General features: G+C 39.4%; 1 protein-coding gene across 3 annotated transcripts in view; it reads left to right on the plus strand.

The window, feature by feature from the left end:
* The window catches only part of Slc44a1 (solute carrier family 44 member 1), a 175,493-nt gene that overhangs the window by 91,207 nt on the left and 57,453 nt on the right, over window positions 1-26,833 (plus strand). For all 3 annotated transcript variants that reach the window (XM_028779916.1, XM_028779915.1, XM_028779914.1), the window contains exons 6-13: window positions 3,739-3,908; window positions 5,825-5,914; window positions 8,919-9,058; window positions 9,980-10,166; window positions 11,175-11,340; window positions 12,753-12,909; window positions 13,929-14,012; window positions 22,161-22,298. In XM_028779916.1, coding sequence (XP_028635749.1) covers window positions 3,739-3,908; window positions 5,825-5,914; window positions 8,919-9,058; window positions 9,980-10,166; window positions 11,175-11,340; window positions 12,753-12,909; window positions 13,929-14,012; window positions 22,161-22,298 — 1,132 coding nt within the window. The remainder of the gene's footprint in view (window positions 1-3,738; window positions 3,909-5,824; window positions 5,915-8,918; window positions 9,059-9,979; window positions 10,167-11,174; window positions 11,341-12,752; window positions 12,910-13,928; window positions 14,013-22,160; window positions 22,299-26,833) is intronic.

Below are 26,833 nucleotides of genomic sequence, written 5' to 3' on the forward strand. Positions count from 1 at the left end.
AAAAGTATCATTAAAAATCTATGTTACACATAGATTTTGTTCTTGTAGGCTAATATTTCAGTAATATGAAATGCCAGGCCCTACAGGACACACACTGACTTCTTCAAGATGCATTAGTCTATGGCTTGAAAGAGAGAGAAACTTACAATAAAGAGAAATCTTTATGTGTACCCTTTTCATTAAGTAAAGACTATATCATATAGGCTAGACAATAGTACAGACATGATTTCATATACCAGGATCTCAGAAGTGTTTTCTCAGGGGGTGTGAAATGAGATAATTCATTATGTTAATAGGATTTAAATGGTAAAGTAAAACACAAGCAATTCAATGCAAAAAGTACTCAAAATAAAAAGAATTCTGTGAAAGTAAACTGACTGAATGCATTTTATCCAGGTATGAACTTGTAAAAGAAGAAATTGCTAAAAATTTTAAATAAATTAAGCTTTAAAATAAAAGAAAAGCTGGACAATGTTGGTGCAGGCCTTAAATCCCACCACTTTGGGAGGTAGAGGCAGGTGGTTCTCTGAGTTTGAGGCCAAACTGGTCTACAAAGTGAGCTCCAGGACAGCCACAGCTATGTAGAAAAACCCTATCTCAAACAAACAAACAAACAAACAAACAAAAGTAAAAAAGGAAAGGAAAAAATGCAAAACTGAATATGGGGACTTATAAATAACCTATAATTTCAGCACTGGGGAAGTTGAGACCAGAGGGTTGCTATGAGTTTAAGGGTAGCCTAGACTACAGAGTGAGACTGTGTATCAGAAACTAAACAACAGCAACAGGAAAATTCAAGGTGCTAAGAATATAGCTAAAACCAAAAATATAATAAAATCCATGGCATATAGCCCTGAGTTCAGTAGGAAAGGGGGTGGAGAATGAAGGAAGAAAAGAAGGAGGGAGGGGGAGAAAGGAAGTGAAGGAAAGCAGGCAGGCAGATAGGGAATCCAGTGCTTTTTTACTTCACAGATGCATATTTAATTTTATTTTTGAATAATGGATCCATAAATTCTTTCCTATTTGTCTTTTATTTGTCTTAGTTCAGAGCAGATTTTGGCTATTTTGATTATAGACAGTGCAAGTAACCAGTTTTTGGTATTTTTATACTTTAAAATTTAGAGCTGCCAAGAATTTTTTTAACTAATATACAGTAAATTATAAGGTAAAAGGATACTGTTGTTTTACCCCAGTTCTTTGAAGTGTATTTACAAAGGAGTTGGCCAAGTGACAGTTCGAGCAGGCTTGACCTAGCATTCCTTCCCAAGTAGATAGGAAGGATTAGGATTTCAAAAGTACAGCCCTTCCCTTTTCAAGCTGCTCTCTTCATTCTGAATTCATAAGGAAGCAAACATTGACTATACTGCCTGTGCTCGTTCTGAGAATTGGAATCACTGTCTGATGGGCCAGCTCTTGGGTAGCAGTGGTGATGCTGGTGCCCTAAAGAGACTTACACACCAAAACTGAGAAGACAATGGCTTGCAACTGCAGTGCCAGGAGAATTGGGGCTTTAATGTATCTGATAGGAAACAAGAAAAGAGTATGCTAGGGCTAATGAAGGACTTAAGGTGGGTCCCTTTCGAGTTAAAGGTGGAGTCAAATGAGTACAGGCCAACACACACACCAGGTAGAAATGCAGGTGACTATAGACCAGGGAGCATTAGGCCATTAAAGATGCAGAGCCAGCTCTGTGTGTGTTTGTGTGTGTGTGTGTGTGTGTGTGTGTGTGTGTGTGTCTGTATCTGGATACATGGCTAGATAGAGATACTGACTTGACAGAAAAGACATCTCTCTAGAAAACATTAGGAAAAAAAGTAATAACCTGCCGGTTATAACAGTATCAGTTTAATGACTTTTGCCCCAAATCAGCCTCTGTTGACTTAGATTTATAGCTAATCCATTTTAATTCTTGTAGCATTTCTAACTACATCTATTTCACTTAAAAATATTATATACTTTGATACCTTTTCTCATTTTAATGACATATGCTGTTCAAGAAACAATTGCTCAGAATGTTCTTGCCTTCTACAGTTTAAAATAAAGTGTTAGGAATTTGGCATTGACTCTAGGGAGCTCATTTAATGCCCTTTTGGAAGTATACACATACAGGTACACAGATAATGGGTTTTTAAAAAGATGAATATTCATGCTATATTGTTGCATCATTTTTGGATACATTTTACTGAAATATACCTAAGGTAAGGTCTTCATCTTTAAAATTACTTTGTTTTTGTAAAGTCTAGTAGTGTGGATGATGTTGCTTATTGCCACTATTGCTCATTTAATGGCATTTAATAGAACAGATACAGAGTTCATTATTCTGATTTCAAAAATATTTTTTTGAGGAAGGAAACAAAGATGATATTTTGCTTCAGGTCAGTTATTGTTTTCCCAAGATTAGAAGCCTTGAAGTTGGATGTCCAACCATACAGTTTTACCCACTATTTAGACCAATATTTAAGATTAAGGACACAAAAACAGGTCTCCAGTCCAGTCTAGCATATTAGACCTGTCACTTGTCACACAAACAGCCTTAATCATGTTAGGTTTGTGTTAGGATGGCCAAATTTTAACATAGTTTATACATTTGTGTTTATACATATGTATTTATATGTATGAGATCCCCTGGCAGCCTAGTGTTCTCTGGTTCACAGTGTTATCATTGGTTAGATGTGTATATATGTATTACAGTTTCAGAAGTTGAAGCAGATCCATGTTATCACAAGCCAGATTCAAGCCTCATACACACCTGTGTTCTCTCACAAGTCACAGCTGTAGTACATGGAAGCTTGGGTTAAATGATTAAATCATTCTCTTTTTTTTCTACACACATGCCATATATATGATATGTATATATTATATATATCATATATAACATATAAAAAGTAAAGAAATTTGCTGGAATATAGTTGCGTGGTAGAACAATTGTCTAGCATGCCTGAGATCCTCCCTGGGTTCATTATAAAACACTGAAAAAGGAAAGAAAACAGTCCAGAATTCCATGACCCTATCAAGTCATGTATTTTTCACTTTTTAGTAGAGTATTTTGTTGTTCCTATATTTATGTGTAATCTTTTAAACAGAGATATCACCACTACCTTATATGTAATTTCCCCATGTATTTCTGTGTTATAAAGATTTCTGTAGATTAGTAATAATGGCTGTTTTAAGTTGTTGTCTGTTAATGTCTTGGCATGCTTTTGTTTTAATGAGGGTATATAAGCTTGTGCCCTAAACACCCTTATTAATATGAGGTTTCCTATGATGATTTGAAAGAGGAAACATTCTATTAATGGTGGCCCATTTCATCTAAAAAGCATGTGTGTATGTTTACTTTTAAGTTGCTTTTGGCAAAAGTTCATTTTCCAGTGAATGAAGTACATGCTTGAAAACTTCGCCATCTGCCTCTGGTAGATGTGCAGAGTTGAGGCTCTCACGTGCTTGCTTTTGCTTCTGGTAGTACTCCATGTGTATGTGTATGTGTGTATTTCTCTTCGGAAGGGGAGGGTAATGTCTTCTGTTGGAATGCGCACTCCACCCTCTCTGATAAACTTATGGTAAGATTGGCATCAGTAGGCACAGTGGTCATCTTCATAGCGCCCAGCACTTGACTCCCATAACAAATGCGCAGGGTGGAGTGTATCGCAGCCATATTCACCTCTCATTTGTGTGTTTGATGTGGCATTTATATTACGTAGGAGTAATTTTTTTTCTGATTTTTTTTTCTTGTGTCACCAGTGCACCTATTCCATTCTTCCATCGCTGTGCTCCTGTGAACATTTCCTGCTATGCCAAGTTTGCAGAGGCCCTGATCACCTTTGTCAGTGACAATAGTGTCTTACACAGGCTGATTAGTGGAGTAATGACCAGCAAAGAAATTATATTGGGACTTTGCTTGTTATCACTAGGTAATTGTTTTTCTCATTATTAGCTGTTTCATAGTACTGCAGAAGGCCGTTCTGTCTTTAGCCAAAATATGCGTACGATTGGAGATCCGTGTATGATGTCTGACTGCCCATGGCCAAAATAACTGTTTCAGATTATATATACTTATAAATATCTACATAAAAGTATGTATGGCATCTATCTGAAACTCTCGTACCTTCTTTTTCTTTCTTTGATTAAAGACTTGTTTCCCCACACTTGGTTACTAAGTCATGGTTGCTTATCTTTAATAATAGCAGGAGGCTTCTTTTAATGATTTAGCAATCCTCTTGTTTTTAGATAATCATTCCAAAGGTATATTTATACATAAAAGAGACTATCCTATATAGAGAGAATATATGAGTCTTATATGTTCTAAGAGCATAGGTTACTTTTGATGTATGTAATTTTACATTTTTGCTATAGTTCATATAGTATTATTGCCTTGCTGGGAAAACTAGGAAATCTCCACTTGTTAGCCACAGAATTACTTAGTCAATAATTAGATTCTAAAAATTAATTTTATTTTAAAAATAAAAAAATTTACATTATTCTAAAACTATAGAATTACATATCAGAGTTTATAAGACTTCTTACTTGGGAGATATAAGCTAATAGGAACCAAACAACTATTTCACTGCATAAGTCAAATTGGTATTTATGTATGTTTAGTAGCAGTCGAGTTCATTGAGAAGATATAAGCTATATTTCCACCTTTCTTAACATTAGACAGTGTTTTCTTTTTACATAGTGGTACTTGACTCAATTAAAGTAATACTGTCCACATGAAATTATACTTCTGAGATATGTGAAAGACTCTCATCTGTTGTTTCACTCCTGTGCATTTACTGTTAAAGTAGTACTTTAAAATCCCTATACACAGACCTAACCATTTACTAAGCTTTGCAAATGGCCCAAAGAAATGTGACAATTTTATATGAAAACCACTTGGTTTTCTGAAATAGTTGATTGTTTAACCAAAACAACATATACAAACTTTAAGAATAATAATATGAATTCATTGGAATTCCACTTTTATTAGAATATTTCTTTCCTGAGGCATAAGAAAAGAATATAAATCCAACATATCTTTGTTCATTTCTTTGTGGAATGGACTTTCAGATCATTAAATGTTTATAAAGTATTACCAGAACTATATTTCTCACACAACGATTAAGTGCCCCCTTTTCAAACATTTTGATTACAATTTTGGCACATTGGCATTCAGCTTGGGATAGGTAAGGGAGTTGGCTTAGTAACTCAACGTAATCTTTGCTCATTTCTGAGGAAAAGCTCTGCAGTGAGTTGAGAAATAAGGTCAGTGGGGATTTGGCTTTAACAGGTTTAAGGATATTATTCTATTATATAGTAGGCTCATACCCTCTCTGAGTTGTAGAGTTAAATGTAAAATATTAGGCAATGTTAAAATACCATCTAGTTTGTTGAATTTGGGAAGTTTGTCCTGAGACAATACAGGCTGCTCAGGGCAATAATTGATCTGCAGCCATGCTATGTTTTTTGTGTGTTTCTGTTTTGGTCACCAACATGCCGTGTCATGCTCTACACCTCTTGTGTTGATGTCTGTGTGCATGCCTGACATCTCCCTGCTGGTGACTCCACAGCAGCCCTGGTTGCTGTGCAGTCAGCATTTGCATTAGCATGTATCCTTTTCTGCAGTTTATAACCCACACAGTTAGGACCTTTGGTTTTGAGAGATGCTAGTTAAGTGTGTGAATCATAATTTCAAAAGCAGCCCATCCCTTTTCAAAATCGTGGTCATGAACTAAGTCAATAGCATCGAATTATTCCTGTAGGAAAAAGCAACACTCATAAGTCTTTCTCTTTGTATTCTCTTGTGGCTTTCAAATGATATTCTCTGTGTTCTCTGTTTTCCCCACAGTTCTGTCCATGATTTTGATGGTGATTATCAGGTATATCTCAAGAGTGCTAGTGTGGATCCTAACAATTCTGGTCATACTGGGTTCACTAGGTAAGCAATTTCCTTCTTTGTTTTCATGGTACCTAATTAATTTCGTGGTAGAAATCGAAATAAAAAGAAGAAAATGAAATTTTTGTTTTCCTGTGCTATTTCTTCTTCAGAATGAGTGTTTATTTTTGCCTTGGGAGTATCATAATTATAGTCTCGTTCCCTCATTTCACACTGGTTAGCACTTGAAGCACATACCCTTTTCTCTGCGCATGCATACGAGCACGCAGCATTTAGTTAACATTTTGAGCTCCATTGCTTGTCTCTCCACTTACGTCTGTAATCCGACTGGTGCTCGTCCTTCTGCTGTTCACACGTGCTTTCATGTTTCCTTCTCTCTAGCATTTCTGCATACACTATTTTCTGACAGTCTTCATTGTATCTAAGAGATTTCTACTTGTACAGATGGTAACCTGTGTTTATTTGTAAGAGATGCTCAATCCTGTGATTGTTAAAGGCAGAGATGATGCGTGTTGTCCTCTTGCCTTTTCAGAGTTAGCATTTTCCTACATTCCTATGTTACAGGCTTCCTTCTGTCCACTCATGCTTCTTAGCCTTGTCAAATAATCATAGCTTTGACATTCAAGTTATTATTACATTCAAAATACTGTTTTTACATAGTGTGCCTGAAGAATTCATTTAGCCTTGTCTTGAAAGGCCTCCAACTTACATTTACATTTAAGGTTAGGTTTCCTGGACTAATCTTCTGGATCCTGTGTCTTATAAGCCTTTCTGAATTCGTAATTTGGTTCACCTTTGTATTGACTGAATTCAGATGATTTATTCATGAGGGACTTACTGGATTCTGTATTTTCCCATTTGTTGATTATTAAATATTGTCTTTACCTTTGCATGCACATTTTGGATTCCCTGGGTAGAAGCATGTTCAGATATATGCACCTTCCTGCCTGTGTATCCCCCAGAATCCTCAGAATGACCATATCGCTTCTTCGCCTGATTCATCCCTTAGAGGTTTTTGTGTTTTCCTGCAGCCCTATAATATAAAGGTTTTTAAAAATGAGTCTGCTTATTATCCTGGCCTGTCGTCTTTTGGGGATGGCTCTTTCCCACCTCTAAAGAGCTGTTTTTGTTTCTATATTTGGTCATTGTTCCTGTCCCAGTGGTTTGTTTTTTGTTTGTTTGTTTGTTTGTTTGTTTGTTTTCTTCTAAAGGTGTTAGTGATTCCATGATATCTTATAGTCTTTCTGAACGGTCTTGCTGTTCTCTTCTACATTGGGATGAGTAGTTGGTCAGGTTGACTGCTCCCTCTTGCTGTTAATTTTCCCACTGTCAGTCCATATCTGGCAGTTACAGGGAGGGTCTGAGACTTGATACTCAGTTCCATTCTATTGTTCTTCCTCCTCTCATCTGTGTTTTCCTTTTGCCTGCCAGCCTTTGAGTCTGACTCATGTTCAGATATGTAGCCTTAAAAATAAACCTAAATTTACCACTTACTTCACATGGTATTTCCTGTTACTTAACTTCCCTAATTTTGCTTTTCTAATTTGTGAAATTAATAATGACCGTTTACTAGTCATTCTGGATAAACTGGGTCACAGCGGTAGAGGGATCAGCACAGGTGTTAGCCCAGATCCAGAGGCACCATGCACAGCACCTACCATAAACAGCAGCAGCAGCCTTATAGGTGTTCGCACTCCGCTCTCCCCCAGCTTCAGCTCTCTCTCAACTGTCTAGTCCTGTTTGTAGAGAAGGTGAGTGCTTTCGTTTTCCGATATGTTAATCACTCTTCCAAGCACCTTTCTGGTACCTTGGGACTTCAAAGGGGAAGAAATATTTTTTATATACTTTTAGTTGGTTTGGTTTCCACAAGTTTGGTTTAGTTGGTTGATGTTTTCATTAGAAGAAAACCTCACAGTTTACTATTTACCAACAAACATGATAGGGAACTTACAGATGGGGGATGGGTTAAGTGTAGCTCTTAGTCCAATTTTGTATCTGTCAGACATTATTTATATTATTCTCCCTCCCCCAACTCTGCTTTGAATGGTCCTTACTTATGTAGCCAATAACTCTTTTACAGGGCAGTCTAGCATCCAGCTATCCCTCCACCCATACCTCCTAGCATGTCTTTCTTGCTGACTCGCTTTAGGATGGATCAGTGGTCTCTAGGCTTAGAGAAGGAACTCTCTTAGTAGTCATGGTCTTGCCTCAGCCTCTTAGACCTTTCTCTGGAATGCCTTTTCCTTAGGTAGTTTCAGAAGTTGATCTTTCTCAGATGTTACTGTCTTGCCAAGACACATCATCCCAGTGAGGCCTTGCTTATCAGTGTTAAAAACCTGCAGCACCTTCCTAAGCCTAGTACTGTCCTGTCTAGATTTCCCCTTAGATTTTACATCCTCTTGTGAATTGCTTCTGTTAGTTTCCGTTTCCTCACTATTATGTAAGCCCAGTGAGCAGAGAGGGTTGGGATCTATCTACTACCCTGTCCCTGGTAGATAGGTGCTAAATAAATTGGGTGGAAATCCAGGTATATATGGAGGTAGGTTTGCCTTGTTCTTCAGTCTTTTTATGTCTGAGCTAGTATTAAAGATAAACGTTCTTTAGCCCAGAACGCAGTGCGTTCAGAGGTCTCCTACTTTGTTTCCCCCTTTGGTGCAAACTACTCTTTCTTATGTTCTGTCTATTATTCACTTACTTAATCTCTGTTCAAATATTTAATCAGTTACATGGCTGTCAGTGGTAGGCCTTGATGTTACCAGTTTCTCTCGAAGATATCTGTTGTTACTGGCTCTGACATCAGCTTCATAGTCAATGATGAATATATTGAGAAAGTCTAATTGATACACTGAAGGATTTGTAGGCACTTAATATGAAAGCTACCTTCCTTCCTATGATACCAAAGAGTTGTAACTACATGCTTTCTAGCTAAGTGGAGTGTCACTGTGTCCCAAATGGTGATAAAAAGTGTAGGTTCAGAGTGTTAAGCATATATGTCACATATTTTCTTGTACTGATATTTGCAAGACCAATTGTTATATGTCTCCAGGTGGCACGGGTGTACTATGGTGGCTATATGCAAAGCAAAGACGATCCCCCAAAGAAACAGTTATTCCTGAGCAGCTTCAGATAGCTGAAGACAATCTGCGGGCGCTCCTCATCTATGCCATTTCAGCTACGGTGTTCACTGTGAGTGGGGACACAAGCGGAGATCTCAGTGTCGTGTGCATGTGATCCTAAGTGGAATGGAAACTCACTCTGGCCTTCGTACTGCTTCCTTATAGTGTGCTTCCAGTTCAGAGGCTGGTAGAGGCTTCTCTAACTAATGAGTATTCTTTGATGCAAACAGTTCATTCTGCCCTGTGTGTTTTTTGAGATAATTTTCCCTTGGGATGTTTATATTGTCATTTGCTAATAACACATCTCTTATTGTCATAATATAATTACATTTTAGGAAACAGTTCTCCATAGTGCTGAATAATATATTAAGAAATAAATATTGTTCCTCTTACTTGTCCATTCGTTATTTTCCCTTTCATCAAAGACTTACCTTTTAAAACTATATGTAGTATTGCAACTATAAGTGAGATGCACTCTACTCAGACATGTGTCATACAGTGGAAATCTTACTGACTAGCCTGCAGTTAAATGAGCAATGAGCTCAAGCCTTTTTGAGCCTCCTTAAGACTAGCACTAGCAACAATGGCACTAAAACTATTGGCTCCAAACATATTTGTTAATCGTGCTTCTTTAGCTAGAGTTCTCTATGCTAGCTTCAAGAGGAAAGGGGTGGAGATTGTGAGTAGCAAATGGTTATTCTGCCACAGGTCCCACCTAAGGAGTTTCAGTCAACACAGGAGATGAAATATAAAGTACCGCTTCCCTTGCTTTGAGGTGGTAGCATGTAGCTCTCCCAACATTGCTCAGGATGATAGGCATGTCTATGTAAATGAAGAGTCTCATCCTGCCTGACAACACGTTTGAGTGGTAATTTGTGGGGAAAGGGAAGGTCTTAATACACTGGGGAAGCTACGTTAGAGATGTGCACCGCTCTGCAGTTTGGATTTCACCACTTAAAGACACAATGCTCTCCTTTCTCCCTCTCCTCAGGTCATTCTCTTCCTGATTATGCTGGTTATGCGCAAGCGGGTCGCTCTCACCATCGCCTTGTTCCATGTGGCTGGCAAGGTCTTCATACACTTGCCTCTGTTAGTCTTCCAGCCCTTCTGGACTTTTTTTGCTCTCGTCTTATTTTGGGCATACTGGATAATGACTCTTCTCTTCCTTGGAACTACTGGTAAGGAGAAATGCAGTTTCTTCCTCCTCTCTATGAATCTAATTTGCACCCATGTATTTTAAGTCGTCAGAGAGGGTTGGAGTTGTAGCTCAGTATAGAATGCTTGCCTACATGAGTGAGGGCCTGTTGATCCCTAGTACACACACCACACGCACACATACACACACACACACCAGGGAGATACAATTCTTCATACATTTGTTGACAAAGATCCAGTAGCCATCAAATCTTAACAAGAGTGGTCGACAATGACTCATTCCCACTTCATGACTTTTGGATCTAGACCAGCTAAGTCTTAAAGCTGCTTTAATCTTGAAAGGGTCATGAATTTGAAGTGAATTCTCAATTTACTCAGATATTTGGATCCATTTTGAAATGAATTAATAAATTCATAGTTACTTACCTTGCTTCACAGTCCAGAGTCGTCCTGGACTATAATTTTGTAGGCAGTCTCTTGAGTTCCTGATAGTGGGACTCGGGAACAAATGTTAAGACACAGGTGTAACTGTGAGAGGTGAGGGTAATGATAATGGCCTTGTCTGAAGTATCCCTGTCCAGTCAGCTCATACTCCATAAAGGAACGGGACATTTATTCTATACTTAGAGAATAGTTTAGATCTATAATTACTGGATAAATAAAACCTTGAAGAGAAAGGAAGGAAAGAAAGAAGGAAGGATGGAGAGCCGAGAGAAAGAAACAAACCACTTATGTGTTTGAACATTCAGCCTCAAATAACTGATAATGGAATTAGAACTATTTTTAAATAGATTAGTTTAAACACTTTTGTTGAGCCTTAGCAGAGACCAAAATGTGTAATTGTGTAATGTTTAATTTTACAACTTTTTAAACTTGTAACGATTGCGTCCCTTAATGAAACAGCTCTAAGAGCCTGTGTCGCAGCGATTGGCATGTGTCGCAGGGAATCCTGCTGCTCTCTTACGTTCAGTGGCCTAGTGTCTTGGTTTCTGCTCTATGTGATGGTTCTTTGCTTCCTTGACGTTTTCCAGGCAGTGCTGTTCAGAATGAACAAGGTTTCGTGGAGTACAAAATCTCTGGGCCTTTGCAGTACATGTGGTGGTACCACGTGGTTGGCCTGATTTGGATCAGTGAGTTCATTCTCGCGTGTCAGCAGATGACTGTGGCAGGAGCTGTGGTAACGTACTACTTTACTAGGTAAGACTTCTTCCTGTGAGAAAACCCCAGTTCATTCAGGTACCCATGGCTTCAGGGGAAGAAAGTAGAGGTTAAAGCTACAACTGTCTCATTTCTAGGTTATTTTATTTTTAAGAGGGAAATATGACAACTGTACAGTTGACAACCCTGTGGGTTGGTTATTCCTTCTCTCGAACTTGGCTGTAATTGCCTCAAAACCATCACAGCAGACTACGATGAGACCTAAGGACCTGTAAGGAAGTAAACTTTGTCGAGTGTCAGGTGTAAGAGTCCATTAGAAGGCAAGGCTTGTTTGTTTCTCTCAGAAGAACTGTTGTGAGACCCCTTTGCAAACTTCAGGACTGAGACCTAAAGGAATAAGCTCTACAGTTGTCTATTCTCCTGAGCCACCAACTGTAGAGTTTGTGTTTATTTTGTTTTTTAAACAGGATCTTTTTGTGTAGTGCTGGTTGTCTTACTCTAGGCTGGCCTCAAACTCACAGAGATCTGCCTGCCTATGCCTGTGCTACCATCCCACCTGGCCAGCTCTAGACTTGTTTTATAAAATTTCATTTTCTGATGATAAAATTTATTCCTTAAGTAGTCATTAATAAGAACTTTCAAAACCAGTTTGACCTCAAGTCGCAGAGCATAAGAGCTGCTCTGTTGGTGTTGTAGAGAAGCAAAGCTGATTTTGAAGCATTTTTTTTTCAGCTACTAAAATATCACTTTTTCATATTTCTGTGTATGAAATGAAAACAACATTGGTTAAGGAAAAGGCATCTAATAATCACTGGATCAAATAATCATTGATTCTCAAACTGTATGGTCAAATAAATGACAAAAGCATTCACACGTAACTGTTGTATAACAAGTGCAAATTACTTAACAGATCCTTTCAATGAACAGCAATTTATCTTTAAGGGACAGTTCATTTTACTGTTAGCAAAATACATCAAAAATATATTAAGGCACTAAAATAAATACATAATACTACTACATTGTCAATGAATGGAAGCATCATGAGGGGTCCTGAATGAGTCATGATAAGGTACAATTATTTTAGCTTTGATAGTGCATAGTAATCTAACTAGGAAATTATGATGTGGGCAATCAGACATGTATCTCAATGTCTAACTCGTCTGCAAGATAAGACAATGGACTATGACAATTCTGGAGCAATGACTCGGGTCAAACTGTATTCTACTTCTGAGATGTTCACTTTAAGTTCTGCTTCCCTGGGCACCTTTATTCTTGATTTTGAAACATTTTGACCACATTTTTAATGGTTGCTTTGTCAGTTTGTCCTAAAGCTAGATAATATTGCTGTGACTTTTCTTTACACGGCAGTAGATTCCAGGCCATAAATATTTATGTTTCCTTCCTATTCTAGACTTTGTTTTAATTATCTTTTTGATCATTTTTTACAACAGGGATAAACGGAATTTGCCTTTCACACCTATTCTGGCCTCAGTGAACCGCCTTATTCGTTACCACCTCGGGACTGTGGCGAAAGGATCCTTCATTATCACCCTAGTCAAAATCCCCAGGATGATCCTTATGTATATTCATAGTCAGCTCAAAGGGAAGGTAAGGGCCATGCGCTTAGCCGGGCTCTCTTGGGGGCCACACACCACACCTCATTTCTGCACAGAGTAGGATATAACCTTCTAGACATTTTCTTCAGAGTCTGAACAGTGCAAGATCCAGTTCTTCCTCCTTGTCTCCCATCTACACATTCCACATGCACTGAAAAAAATAAAAATCTGTCTAATAACGAGTCACCAAGTTTATTGAGTCAAACACTTCTCTTCCCTTTTTCTTAAAAGCCCATAATAAACTGTACATGATATGGGTGCAGCGTGTTCTGATACATGTGTAACTGTTGAATAATCAAGCCTTATACCTTGCAGCATTTACAATGTCTCTGCTAAGGATGTTCATACCCTCATGTTCAGTATACTTCGGCTAGACAAGTGTCCCCAGTAGGAGACAGCAGAGGGCAGTGAGTCTAGCAGTAAGTCTCTAACCTCTGAGCAGGAGCAGGGGAAGTGGCCTTTGACATTGATCTGGGAAAGGATGGTCTCCTTTTTAAACAGAAAGAACAGGCAACAAAAGTGAGCCTGAGGAGTCAAGAAATCCACATAGTTCATACATCTCATAAAGGGTTACTGTCTATCATGTATGAATTCCCTACCGACTTTAGAAATGATGTGAATTTCAACATAGTCTCGCTCAGCATCTACCTTTTCCTGGAAACTTGCCCTGATTCCCTTACGTAAACCTGTTCTTTTCCTGTTCTGCACCCTCACAACATGCTGTCACTAACCACACTCTGACTCTAACCTTTCGGGGTTTGACGTTTATTTCGTCTTGCTGGTCCTGTATGTCTTCTTCTATCATATATGCAGTCGTTAGTAAATGTTGTTTTGAAGTGATTTGAAAGTAATTCAGCCATTATGTTGAAAGAGGGAAGATGTGGGTATGGAGGGCTTGAAACTCACATTGTGGCTTTAAATTTTTATGTGTCTAGCATTTGGACTTGTGCTCATGATGATTAGATTTTTGCTTCCGTGTTTGTTAATTATTCTGCCTTTTCCCCCTCTCAGGAAAATGCTTGCGCACGATGCATGCTGAAATCCTGCATTTGCTGCCTTTGGTGTCTTGAAAAGTGCCTGAGCTACTTAAACCAGGTAACACGCACCACGTGTGACCCACTTTCAAATAGACATGTGCCATTCCTTCTTCCAAGATAAATTAATTGAACTTAATTGAAAGAAACTGTATTTTTCTTCTGGTATTGTTCATCGTTCCTTGACTGAGTGTGCTTAGATTCTGTGTCTGTTTTTAAACTAGTATATTTGCTCTCTGACATCATTGTTACATTAATCTTAGTTTTGATATGTGAATGAACATGTCATTGGGGTCATCTCTCCACTTTGGTTGGTTGGCTGGGGGTTTTTTGTTTTTGGTTTTGTCTGTTGTTTTGTTTGGTGTAGTTTTGGTTTGGTTTTTTTTCTTTTTTGTTTTGTTTTGGCTTTCGTTCTTGCATTATTTAAGTACTGTTTGAAAGCTTTACTTTAGTGGAAATCTGCAGTGGGTACTTAGTCCTTTTTAGACCCTGACTCCTCTTCACAGTCACTGCTTTTAGTAGAAATAGCTTGTTTTTTGTTGTTGCTTTGTTTTGGTCAGTCTCTCCAATATTGGCCTGAGGAATCTTGTCAGAGGAGTTGTTGTTTCTTTTCTGTCTCTGTGTTTCTGTGTTCATCCGCATGTGTGGGCCCTGAGGTCGATGTGTTCATGTTTCTGTGTGCATCCACATGTGTGGAGCACTGAGGTAGATGTATGTGTGTTTCTCTGTGTGTCCACATGTGTGGAGCACTGAGGTCAATGTGTGTATGTTTCTGTGTGTGTTCACATGTGCGGAGCACTGAGGTCGATGTGTGTGTGTTTCTGTGTGCATCCACATGTGTGGGCCCTGAGGTCGATGTGTGTGTGTGTCTGTGTGCGTCCACATGTGTGGAGCACTGAGGTAAATGTATGTGTGTTTCTGTGTGTGTCCACCTGTGTGGAGCACTGAGTTAGATGTGTGTGTGTTTCTGTGTGCGTCCACATGTGTGGAGCACTGAGGTCGATGTGTGTGTGTCTCTGTGTGTGTCCACATGTGTGGAGCACTAAGGTTGATGCCTGATATCTTTCTCTATCATTGACCACCTGTTTTTTGAGACAGAGTCTCTCTCTGAACCTGGAGCTTGCTGATTTAGTTAGCCTTGCTGGCCATCAAGCCTTGGGGAGTCTCCTGTCTCCTCAGTTCTGGAATTACAAGTGCATGCCTCTGTGCCCTGACTTTACATGATTTTAAGGACTCAAGTCTTCATACATGGCAAGCACTTTACCAACTGAGCCGTTGCCCCAGCCCTAGGAAGTATTACTTCGAAGGCTGATTGAAAGAGTTGACACTCGGAGACACAGGTTAGGTCTCTGTGTTTCTATATCTAAACAAGTAGAACTTGCTGTAAAGTTATCTTGTCCTCATTTACATTTTTTGTTTTATGTGTGTGTGTGTGTGTGTATGTGTGTGTGTATATGTGTGTATATGTGTGTGAATGTGTGTATATGTGTATATTATATGTGTGTATGTGTGTATATGTGGGTATATGTGTGTGTATGTGTGTTTGTGTGTATGTTTGTATATATATGTATATTATATGTGCGTGTATGTATGTATATGTATGTGATGTGTGTGTATCTATGTGTGGTGTGTGTGTATATGTGAGTGTATGTGTGTGTGTATATGTGTGGTGTGTGTGTATGTGTGTAAATGTGTGTGTCCTGCATAGCTAGCGTGTATGCCCCATGAGCATCTTGCTAGCCCTTCTCATTGTCTAGTTTTTATTTACTTTCCCATTCCCTAATGATCAATTTTAATGTATTGATGCCCTCATTCAACAAGCCAAAGTGAAATTGACTTTCTTACCATTCACCTCTAAGTGATTGACTTTCCCTTCACGTACCCACAGCCCTGTGCCCCTCATGCACTGTATATTATCCATAAGGTGGTCATTTTTGCACTGGTCTTGGCACTGGTATCAAGGATGCCTAGACTTTGCTTTATTGAGCTAACAGGAGAAAGTGGATATAATGCTTCGTTTTATTCAATAAGAATATATTCAACATGCTTTTACAGATCATATTATCTGTGGATGTACAATGTTTGGAAACTCATTTAACAATATTAATAACACCCAAAACAACCTGAAAGTTTCTTTATAATTTGAACTAGGAACAACTGATAGACATACTAAAAGTCATTGTCCTTAAATGGTATACTTACATAAGTAGCTTATCCTCAGGATGACAGGCTTAGATTGCCTCTCTGGTCTCAGTTCCCAGCCCTGTGCCAGAAATCCATCATTGGTAAGCCTTCTTGCAATGGTCCAGCCCTCTGCTGAACTTCAGGTCATGCCTCAGGAGGAATATTAAGGAATTGAAACTGTCTGTCACTTCTTTATCTTAACCTGTAGACTGACAGCTACTTAAAGGCAGAAATCTTGTTTGCTTTGTCTTCTCAGAGGGTAGCAAACTGTCTGATGCACAGGCACAGGTGATCTTCAGGTGCCTTTAAAATGAACTATTAGTTATGCCTGTACTATGTAGGTTCTAAAGGGTAACTAAGTGAGCATCAACTCCAATTCAAAAAATATCATAATGAAGCTATGCAGCTGTAGTAAAGGGAGAAAAAAAACGCCAAATAGTCAGTGACCAGTGGAATCAACCCAGTGTTTCTATCATATCTAACATCTTGAATATGGTTCCATCATTTCAAATAAAGCACCACACATAATCACTGTGACCCAGATGGATGACTGAAACAGCTGAGGAGAAGGAAAATTTTTTTTTGATTCATGGTTCTGGGGTATGTTAGCTCATTATGGTAGAGTTTATGGCAGGAGTATCTGGTGGACGCTCTTAACACAGCAGACCAGGAGACAGAGAGTGAGGCCAGAAGCAGGGACTGAACAGTGACCTTCAGAGGTTCATCCTAAAAACCTACTTCCTCCAGCTAGGCCTTGACTGTGGAAGGTTCCACAGCCTCTAAAACAGAATGTCTAGCTAGGGAGCAAGCCTCCAAAACATGAGCCAGGATGGGACCTTTCAAGTGTCAGTAGCTCACTCACTAGTAATTTTGTGATGTTAGTGTTTCTCATATAAGAGTCGTCCAGTTTGGCTCATCATTTGTAGCTGAGGTTTCAGGAGATGCCTTTTAAAGTAGTAGTAGGTCAGACATGAGCAAAGCTTTGTGACGAATTCCAGACTGACACTTAGTAGTTGTGTTTGGGACAGTGGAGTCCAGCTCTGTGGGGACTGATTATGTGTGCTGCTTTATTTGTAATGATGTAACCATACTGAAGATGTTAGAAAGCTTCCTGCCATGACAGGTAGAGGGCCTCAGGAGCAGTTTTCTACAGCAGAGTGTTTTAAACTTCCTGGAAGATGGTTCAGAGCTTGGTCAGTACCCATTTGTGTGAAGTGTATAAAATGCTGGGAGTCATGGCGGTGCTGAGAACTGACCTCCAGACAGTCTTTTCCCGCCCTTTGAAGCACTGAAGTACAAGAGCATCCAGGGCTAGAGTCCCCTTTCTTAGTGACGCATACATGCTATATAGATGTTTGATACCCTGCTGGAGATTGAGCTGTGTTAAAAGTTACCTCCCATCTTCCGATGTCGCTTCCATGAACAACCAGGGTTCAGATTGTAAAGTTTTTCCTTTTCCTCCTCCTTTAGAGCCCTGTTGAGGTGGTGTGCAGTAGAGAGAGTTCAGAGACTGATAGAATGCATTTCTGTCTCAATAGTGTAGCTTTTATGCAAGCTCAGTGAAGCCTGTAACTCAGTTCCCATCCTTAGTAAGTAGAAAAAAAAATATACAATAGCTGTCATCACCAGGATTGAATAAGGGTGAAATTTACAGGTAAATTAACTCTTTCCTACTCGGCTCTTCGTGGCTATCTGATACCTGTCACTTGTTTATTGCCTCAATTTTCTTCTTCGATGACGATGATGATAATTGTATGTGTGTGTGAGAGAGGGACAGAGAGAGAGAGAATGGAGTGTCTACAGAGGCGTGAAGAGGACATTGGGTCCCTTAGAGCTGCAGTTACAGGTTTCCTTTTTTCTTCTTTGATTAGTGCTCTGATACGTCAGGGATTCATTCAGTCAGCTATCCTAGGATCCATCAGAAATTAGTGTGTCTCCGTCTATGAAGTGACCATTTAATCATGCATTGAGTTCCTCTTTACTTTTTATGACATGGATGTTGTAGGTAGCCCAGGCTAACCTTGCACTTGCAGTAATTCTTATGCTGCTGCCCTCACGTGCTGGGATTATTAAATCAATTATAGCACACGAGTCTATGATAGGACTCTGTTTTCTCTACTATTAATCTGCCCACTTTTATATCAATACTATAATATTGAATTGTTGTAGTTTGTTTTGTGTGTGTGTGTGTTAATTTTTCTTAAATCACTTGCTTACTCTCTGAAAGTGTCTTTTGAGTACTGACAGAGCACGATGAAATAGCGGGGTTGATTAGCTAATGAGACCGGCTTACCACACTGCCTGTCACTGTGCCTCATGCCGTCCATGAGGAAGTCCCATTGACAGTTCTGTTTTGCCCAGCGTTCTTTAGGTGTCTGTCCTCTCCTTGAGTTGGCTCATCCAAGCCTTTTGCTGTTTCTCTGAGATTTGTATGTAACCTCTGAAAGCCTGGAGCAGAGCCAGAAAACTCAAGCATGCCAAGGGGCAGTTGGGGCATCTAAGACAATATACAAGAGACAGTATCAGTATCGAGAGTGTGGAGTGATGCTGTGCCATCTGAAGCAGGCAGCCATGATTGAGATCTTCCAGTACATAGCTGTGAGTTTGAGACAGTCTCTAGTTTCCCCAGTTTTCTGAGGAAGAAAAAAACAACAACAACCCCCACCCTCCCACACACACACCAAAATTCTAAATGTTTATATTTTGTCTGCTATTAAAATACTGGCAGTTAATTTAGAAAACCAACACACCACACACACACCCAAAAAATCCCAACCAAACAAAATCCTAGTGAGCCTGAATAAATAGTTCTTAAGGCTACACAGTAGCAGTTATCCCTGGGCCAACAGTTTGTTGCCGCTGCTGTAAAGGATTTACAGAGACCAATTGAAATACCATTTATTATTTATAGAGTAGGTGCTAGAATTATACAGACAAACAGTGACCTGTGAACACTCCTTGTTCATTAGTGCTGGACAGGACACGAAGGTGGCGACACATCCAGTCTAACTGAGTTCACATTAGGTGCAGAGATTGTTACAAGCAGATTGTTTTCCTTTGGGCATTGGATCACACTGTCTCGGTCTCCCCTGGCACCATTTGGGACTAGCTATTTAACACTGTGTGCTCACTGATGGGCTGTCAGAATCATAAAGCGTTTTTTCTGTGAGCATAAATTCATAGCAAGTAATTTTTAGTGTACTTCAAAATATAGCATACTAATGTAAATATAATATAAACAAGGCTTTATATCCTGTGCTTCAGAGACAAGAGAACTGAGGTTGAGGTAAAGGGAGTTTGTAAGCCAAACTTTGTCCATCCCTCTCCAATAGTGTGTGTGTGTGTGTGTGTGTGTGTGTGTGAGAGAGAGAGAGAGAGAGAGAGAGAGAGAGAGAGAGAGAAAGAGAGAGAGAGTATACTTAAATGTAAAATACATTTTTACAGACAGTATTCAAACAGCTCACATTTCCATGTGTCAACCTGTAGACTACTGCAAGTTTAGCTAGCAAGGGTTAGGTCCTCGCTGGAGGCAGCTGGAATGATGGTAACTGAGGAGATGGGGTACATGGAGCCTCTGACTCATGGTCAAACCTGGTGGAACTGGAAGGGAGAACATCATAGGTAAACCTGACTTGTTCCTAAGGACCTATTGATTTTAATAGGTCTTCCTATTCACGCTCTGTGGCTCAGCCTGTAATCTGAGTATTTGAGAGGCTAAGGCAAGATGATCAGAAAAAGTTCAGAGATGGCTGATCCTGGGCTACAGATTGAGTTACAGGCCAACCTGAGATACACAGTAAAGCTCTGTTAAAAAAAAAAAAAAAACTATCTGGGCGGTGATGACACATGCCTTTAATCCCAGCACTTGGGAAGCAAGTGATTCTCTGTGAGTTCAAAGCAAGCCTGATCTACAGAACGAGTTCCAAGACAGCTAGGGCTACACAGAGAAACCAAATTTAATTAATTAGTTAATTAAATTAATAATTAAAAATAATTAATAATAATGAATGAATTACTTAGAGATGCCCAATTTTCTTAACTCTGGACATTATAATGATTTTTAAATTAAGATGAATTATATTAGATTTTTTTATTCTATTTTATGTATATGAATGTTTTGCCTGAATATATGTATGCCTAATGCCCACAAAGGCCAGAAGAGGGCACAGATCCTCTGCAGTTGGATTTAAGGTGCAGTTGTGAGGTTGTGAGCCACCACATGGGTGATGGGAACTGGGTCCTCTGGAAGTGTGTTGCTATGGGAGGGAATTTTCCTCTGAAAATGCATTAGTAGCTAGTTCATTAGTCTGTGTGATAACTTTACAGTACAGGAGATTAGGGCTGAGGATGTAGCTCAGTGGCAGGACGTGCACCTAGGAAGCACAAGCACTAGAAACATGAAATAAATAACAGAGCAAGTGAGGTTTTCCCTTCGAGGGATTTACATCCCACACCACTGACAACTGCTCCCCGTGAATCATTAGGCTAAAGAATTATCCAGGCATTGTGCGCATGCCTATAATCCAGGCACGATGGAGGGAGAGGCAGGAGGATCAGGAGTTTAAGGCCATTCCCAGCTATATAGCAAGTTTGAGACCAGTCTAAACAACATAGCAGCTCTTGTCTCAGCACCAAAATAAATTAATAAAACAATTATGAAGGCCTGGGCTTGTTACACTTGCTGGGAACATTTGAAGTCTAGGTTTACTTCCCAGCACCAAGGTGGGAAGTAAAAGGAACAAGAATTATAATAAACTGTGCAGAAGATTGGAAGCTAGGCAGGCTGGGGATGAGTGTTTCAGGCTTGTGTTTCCAAAAGGATAAGGGCCCTGTAGACTACCTTAACGTTGATCCTCAGCAGCATGCAGAATAGAGATTAGACACTTTTTTCTGGATAGAACCAGAAAGGGTCTTGACCTTTTTTATGGGCGATGTAATCTCAGTTATAAACCCTTGTTTCAACCAAATGAACAGTGCATTGTCCCAGCAAAACTTTCTTTACGAAGGCAGCCAGCAGGCCAGGCATGGCCAGGGCCCCTAGGTGGTGGCTTGGCCATCCTTGCTCAGAAATAAATGGCTAGATGGGGATTTTTATGAGTGCTTAGGGAGCCAGTGAGCACAGGGGGACCATTCTGTGCTCTTTGAGAATAGGTCTGGCTGCAACAGTTGCCTTCCTCAGTTTTCCAGCAGGGTGACTGTAAAACACAAGTTCAAAGGATGGTTTATTTTTACTTTACTGAGGCATTGTGTAGAATGTTTCAAAAGGAGTTTTTGTAGAAGACAGAAAAAATGTGGAGCACTGCAGTTAGGTCGTTAATTCTTTGGTTCCTGCTATCAGCTAGCTGATAGAACATATGGGCAGATGACTGTGTAACGAAGCAAGGAATGAATGAATGAATGAATGAATGAATGAATGAATGAATGAATGCATGCATGCTAAGAGAAAAGCAATGCTCTCATTTGTTTTTAATACTGTATCTTTTGGCTTTGAAATAAACATATTCAGATAGTAAATTATCACAGATGAGAATCTGTATCAGGGCCCCCCCCCACCCCACCCCCAGCATCTTCTGGCTTGCTACTGGTCCCATGACAGTCACCTGTTATTCAGGTGCAGTTTTTTCCTCAGCTCTGTAATGCTCTGCATTTTGAACCAACAAAGAAATGGTTATCAGTGTAGCCTGGATCCATGTATTCACAAACTTGAGACATCCAGGAAAGTTGAAATTATGCATAATTTTTGGAAGGCCGAGAGGAAGTTCATGAATGTCAGAACATTTGTGTGTGTTTTCACAAGGCCAAATGAAGAGAACAGAAAAGGGACTCCGTTTACCATGGCAGCTTCCACCTGCTCCTCCATCCAGCTCTGGCTCACGTGTTCAGTTTCCAGTCTTATTTGACACTACACAAAAGCTGCAGGTTTTACTGAAGACTTTTCACAAACTGTGTTGTAAACATACATACAAGGTTTATGCCTTTCAAAATTAGATTTCTGGTGACTGATAAAACGTGCCCTTTTTTCTAGAATGCATACACAGCCACAGCTATCAATAGCACCAACTTCTGCACCTCAGCAAAGGATGCCTTCGTCATTCTAGTGGAGAATGCTCTGCGAGTGGCCGCCATCAACACAGTGGGGGACTTCATGCTATTCCTAGGCAAGGTAAGGCCACCTGTACTGTCTGAGACAAACGTAAGTCTGAGTGAATGCACAAAATTTTGTTCTTTAATTAAAAAAAAGATGTAGCCTAGCAGAAAACTAGAAGTCATTTACTATGTAGCAAACATTTATGATGCCTTAATATGCATTAAGCACTTCTTAATTTACTTTACAGGTATTCTGTTCATTTAATCTTCATAATAATTTTATGAGTTAAGCTCTGTTATTCTCAGTTAACAGGCGTGCAGGGTTTTTGTTTTTAAGGAAGAGATCATGGGGGATATAGCTCACTAAAATACTTGCTAGCATGTGCAAAACCATGACTTCAATCCCTAGAACCATACATACAAAGAAAGAAAAGAATTAAGGAAACAGTCTATGTAGTGATGGGGGTTGTCTGGACACCCCGGTTCCTGTCAACTTGACACAAACCTAGACATGTATATGAAGAGGGAATCTACATTAAGAAAATGCCTCCACAGATTTTCTTAATAGTGACTGACGTGGGAGGGCACAGCCCCTGGGTGGGTGTCCTGTGTTGTATAAGAAAGCAGACTAAGCAAAGCATGAGAAGCAAGCCAGCAAGCAGCCCTCTCCATGGCTTCAGTTCCTGCTTCCAGGTTCTGCCTTGAGCTCCTACCCTGACCTTCCCTGATGGCATGTTACATGAAAGTATGAGATGAGATGAACCCTTTCCTGGCCATGTTGCTTTTGGTCTTAGCAGTAGGAAGGTAACTAAGGCAAGGACGGTATTGTATCTGGAGTCTGGGATCTAACGTTCTGGATTAAACTCAGGCTGCCGATTGTGTGACTGTTTGTACACTTGGGATAATAATAGTGGGGACACATTTTTAGCATTGTAAATCTTAGACTAACGATTAAGCACCCAGGGTATCTAGGACGGTGCTTGACACATTGTTGATTTTTTTTTTTTTGTGAATGTTAGCAGTTTTTGTAGAATGTTAGATGTTATTATATAAAAATCTTTTTAAAATAGAACTGTTAGGGACAAGACCTACTTTCCTTAGAGCTGAGAAAAGAGTTTATTCCATGCTATCCAAACCATCTGAATATAAATAGCATTATACTTAGATTCATTGCACCTGTATTTAAAACCAGAGGCTATTTAGGAAAATTGAAAAATGAAAGAATTATACATGTTGCAGCATTGTTAGAATGCCGCTCCTCATGCCTGTGTCCCTCCAGTGACGTCTCAGATGTGTGTGTCTGTGGTAAAACAGTCACAGCATACATACCTGTTGCTTGCACTCTTTTATGACACAGTCTCATATGCCTTCTCTGTGTTGCTTGATGATCTTCATAATTACTCACAAACAGTAGGGTCCATTCCCCATTAAACACCATTCTTACACACTGGGGTGGGGCAGCCACTGTGCCTTTAAAATGTCTTTGAAAAGAACAAAAAATTGTTTTGTCTAGTGGAAGTTTTGTGTGTTTCAAAGTGTGTAGCTTCCTAGGGATCTGTCATCTGAAAACAATTAAGGCTAATTACTTTGAATATCTATAATTAAGTTTACATTATAACAGATTTGCTTGTGTCATGTTTTTGTATAAGAGGACATTTTTATAGTGAAGGTGAAACACGTCAGTGTTCATTAAGAGTCAAGAGCAGGATTTGATGATGTTACTGATTGTGTGGATGAGACATATTGATTCAGCAAGGGCTTAAGAGTCTCTGTTTTGTTTATACTGTTTTTATTTACAAATTCATAACTTATCCCTAGAGCTAAAATAGAATGAAAGAAAGAGCGTGCGCATACACACATACACACAGAAAGAGAGAGAGAGAGAGAGAGAGAGAGAGAGAGAGAGAGAGAGAGAGACTAACTGCCTGATCATTCATTCCCTGGAAGATGACCTATTACTGTTAGCTCTGTATATTCCACCCCATAGGAAACTGAAGTGTAGAGAGGTAGTTTACTGGCCACAATTTGAGAATGAGAATATGGCAAGGCTGGAGTTGATGTCCATGTTTGTCTGATCTAACCATGTCGTAATTATTATTTCAACTAACATTACATTTGTCCTTGGCTTTTACAGAGAGGCCTTTTTATTTAATAATCGTGTTGATGTCAGAACTACCCCTGAAAACAGTTCTAAGTACAACTGAATGTGGCTTTATTTATGATAAGAGACCTTTCATAAACCATGTAATGTTGAAAACTAGAGAAATGGCTGGATTTAAAAGCTGGCCTGGTAAACCATGTTCTGTTCTGAGTTTAGAAATTGATGAAAAAATGTGTATAATTCAGACAGTGAAAAGGCTGAGTAAAGAATATTACTGTTTTGAAAGTGTGTTAAGGACCAGAGCTGAAGCTTGGTGACAGACATGTACTGAGCATGCACAAGGCCCTAGGCATGATCTCCAACATCACCAAACAGAGAACTAGTAAGTCTTCTTCACCTCCTTCCCCTGGAACAAACTTTCTTGGTATAACTGCCCTGGATGTCTTAGAACTTGCTTTGTAGGGCTAGCCTCAAACTCAGAGAGATCCAACTGCTTCTGTCTCCCAAGTGGTGGGATTAAAGATGTGCACCACCATGCCCAGCTTGAGAACTAATAAGTCAACTAAAATGTGCATTAGAAGAATGAAAGCTAGTATTTGAGATGTTACCAGTGGATGGCCCTACACTTCTCTTCAAGAGTTCCCTAGTCAATGTTGCACTATTCACTATGTCCCTCTATAAGGAACAGTGCATAAACATCAAAACCTTGGCTTTTAAATTGGCTTGTGGATTTTGTTTTTAACATGCTAGTAATCTGGTTGAAAGCTCTTCCTTAGACTTATCATCTCAACCGGGCGGTGGTGGTGCACGCCTTTCATCCCAGCACTTGGGAGCCAGAGGCAGGTGGATTTCTGAGTTCGAGGCCAGCCTAGTCTACAGAGTGAGTTCTAGGACAGCCCGGGCTATAAAAAGAAACTGTCTTGAAAAAAAAAAAAAAAGATTAGTACTGTGTGCTTCCATTGATATGTCACTGATAGGTGACATTGTAGATTTAGAGATTTTCATGATGTGATAGATTGTGGTCCTCTGGTTAAAGATGATGTTGGGGTACTGCAGCTGTGGGGTGGTCATGAAGGACATGGTGATGGTGGCTGTGTTCTGTGTCTGAACTGTGTCCACTCCAGTATTCCTTATGCTATTGAACAATAGTAGCACAAGATGACACCTCTGAGGTAGGGAAAGAGTATGTAGACTCACTCAGAGTCATTTTTTATATTTGAATGGATCATCTCCACAAATTTAAATTTTAATTTAAAAGTTTTAAAAGAAACAAAGGATAACACCACAGGTCCCATTTCTATGGGGCCTCTGTGTTCTCTATAGAATGAATGGTGAGCTACATTTGGCAAAGGCAATAGCGTTCTGAGTTAGTAAATTATACCCTGTGATCATTGGTGAATAGTGTCCTAACAATAATAGTGGCTTATGAGTGATGAGTCTAGGTTTTTGTCTTAAAATTTTTTGATATTTGTCCCAATAAAACTGTGTCCCATCAAAACAATGTTTACATTTCTCCTGTGTAAAATTACTTTCCCTCTATTTTGTAATTCATTTCTTATATTGGTTGTATCTTGTAATTGACAATTTATTTAAGATGTTCTAGTATAAATACTGTAGCCAAAAATCCGATTTTTTGCTATAACTAATTTTATACTATAACCAAACCCCCCAAATTTTTATACTATAACTGAAAATCTCTCGGCATGTAGTTTCCAAGGAAAACGGTATCCTCGGTGCAGAGTTTACATTTGGGGTGGGGTGTGGCAGGGAGGAACACTGGCCAGGCTTCCTGTCGGGTGTTCTCAGAATGTGAATTTTGCCATCATGGAATGTATGTACTGTTGTGTCTCTTTCAGAGGTTAAATGAACTTAAGGCACAAAGCCAAGCACTAGCTGTCATTCATATCTGTGTCTAACTCTGAAGCTGCCATTCCCTCCTCCTGACTTTTCACATCCTGGCCCAGCACCTGAGTTTCTCTCACTGTGGTCAGATATCTTATCCTCTGCATTAGAAGTCCGTTCAGAGAAGAAAACTCGAGAGCACAGTGTCTTATTTATTTGTTTTGGTGATTGAGCCCAGAGCCTTACACATGCTATACAAACATTCTACCATCAAGCTATTAATACACCACAGGTCCTGCGTTTATCTTCATTTATTAGTTATTTTACTAACCTATGTATTATGAGCCATATTTTAAAAAGTAAATTTTAACTGCATGAGACATATAAATTAAAGTTGAATGTTCTCTAAAGCAAGAAGGTGATGGGTACACGGCCTTGCTTCCTGAGATGGAGGTTGTGTACTTCATCAGTACCTGGGATACTTTTAAGATTCAGGACTTCATCTTTGATTCAGTCAGTAGGTTTTCTAAAGTCAAAGCCCAGGAACCTGTATTCCTAGCTTCTTTGAAAACCATTAAGTCAGCTCTGTTTGAAAAAATATACAACCATCCATCCACTAGACTTCTCTGAGTGGTCCTACACGCAAGAGAAGGTTTTGAATGTTGTCT

This window comes from Grammomys surdaster, unplaced genomic scaffold (genome assembly GCF_004785775.1).
Source record: "Grammomys surdaster isolate TR1022 unplaced genomic scaffold, NIH_TR_1.0 363, whole genome shotgun sequence".
Taxonomy (NCBI): Eukaryota; Metazoa; Chordata; class Mammalia; order Rodentia; family Muridae; genus Grammomys; species Grammomys surdaster.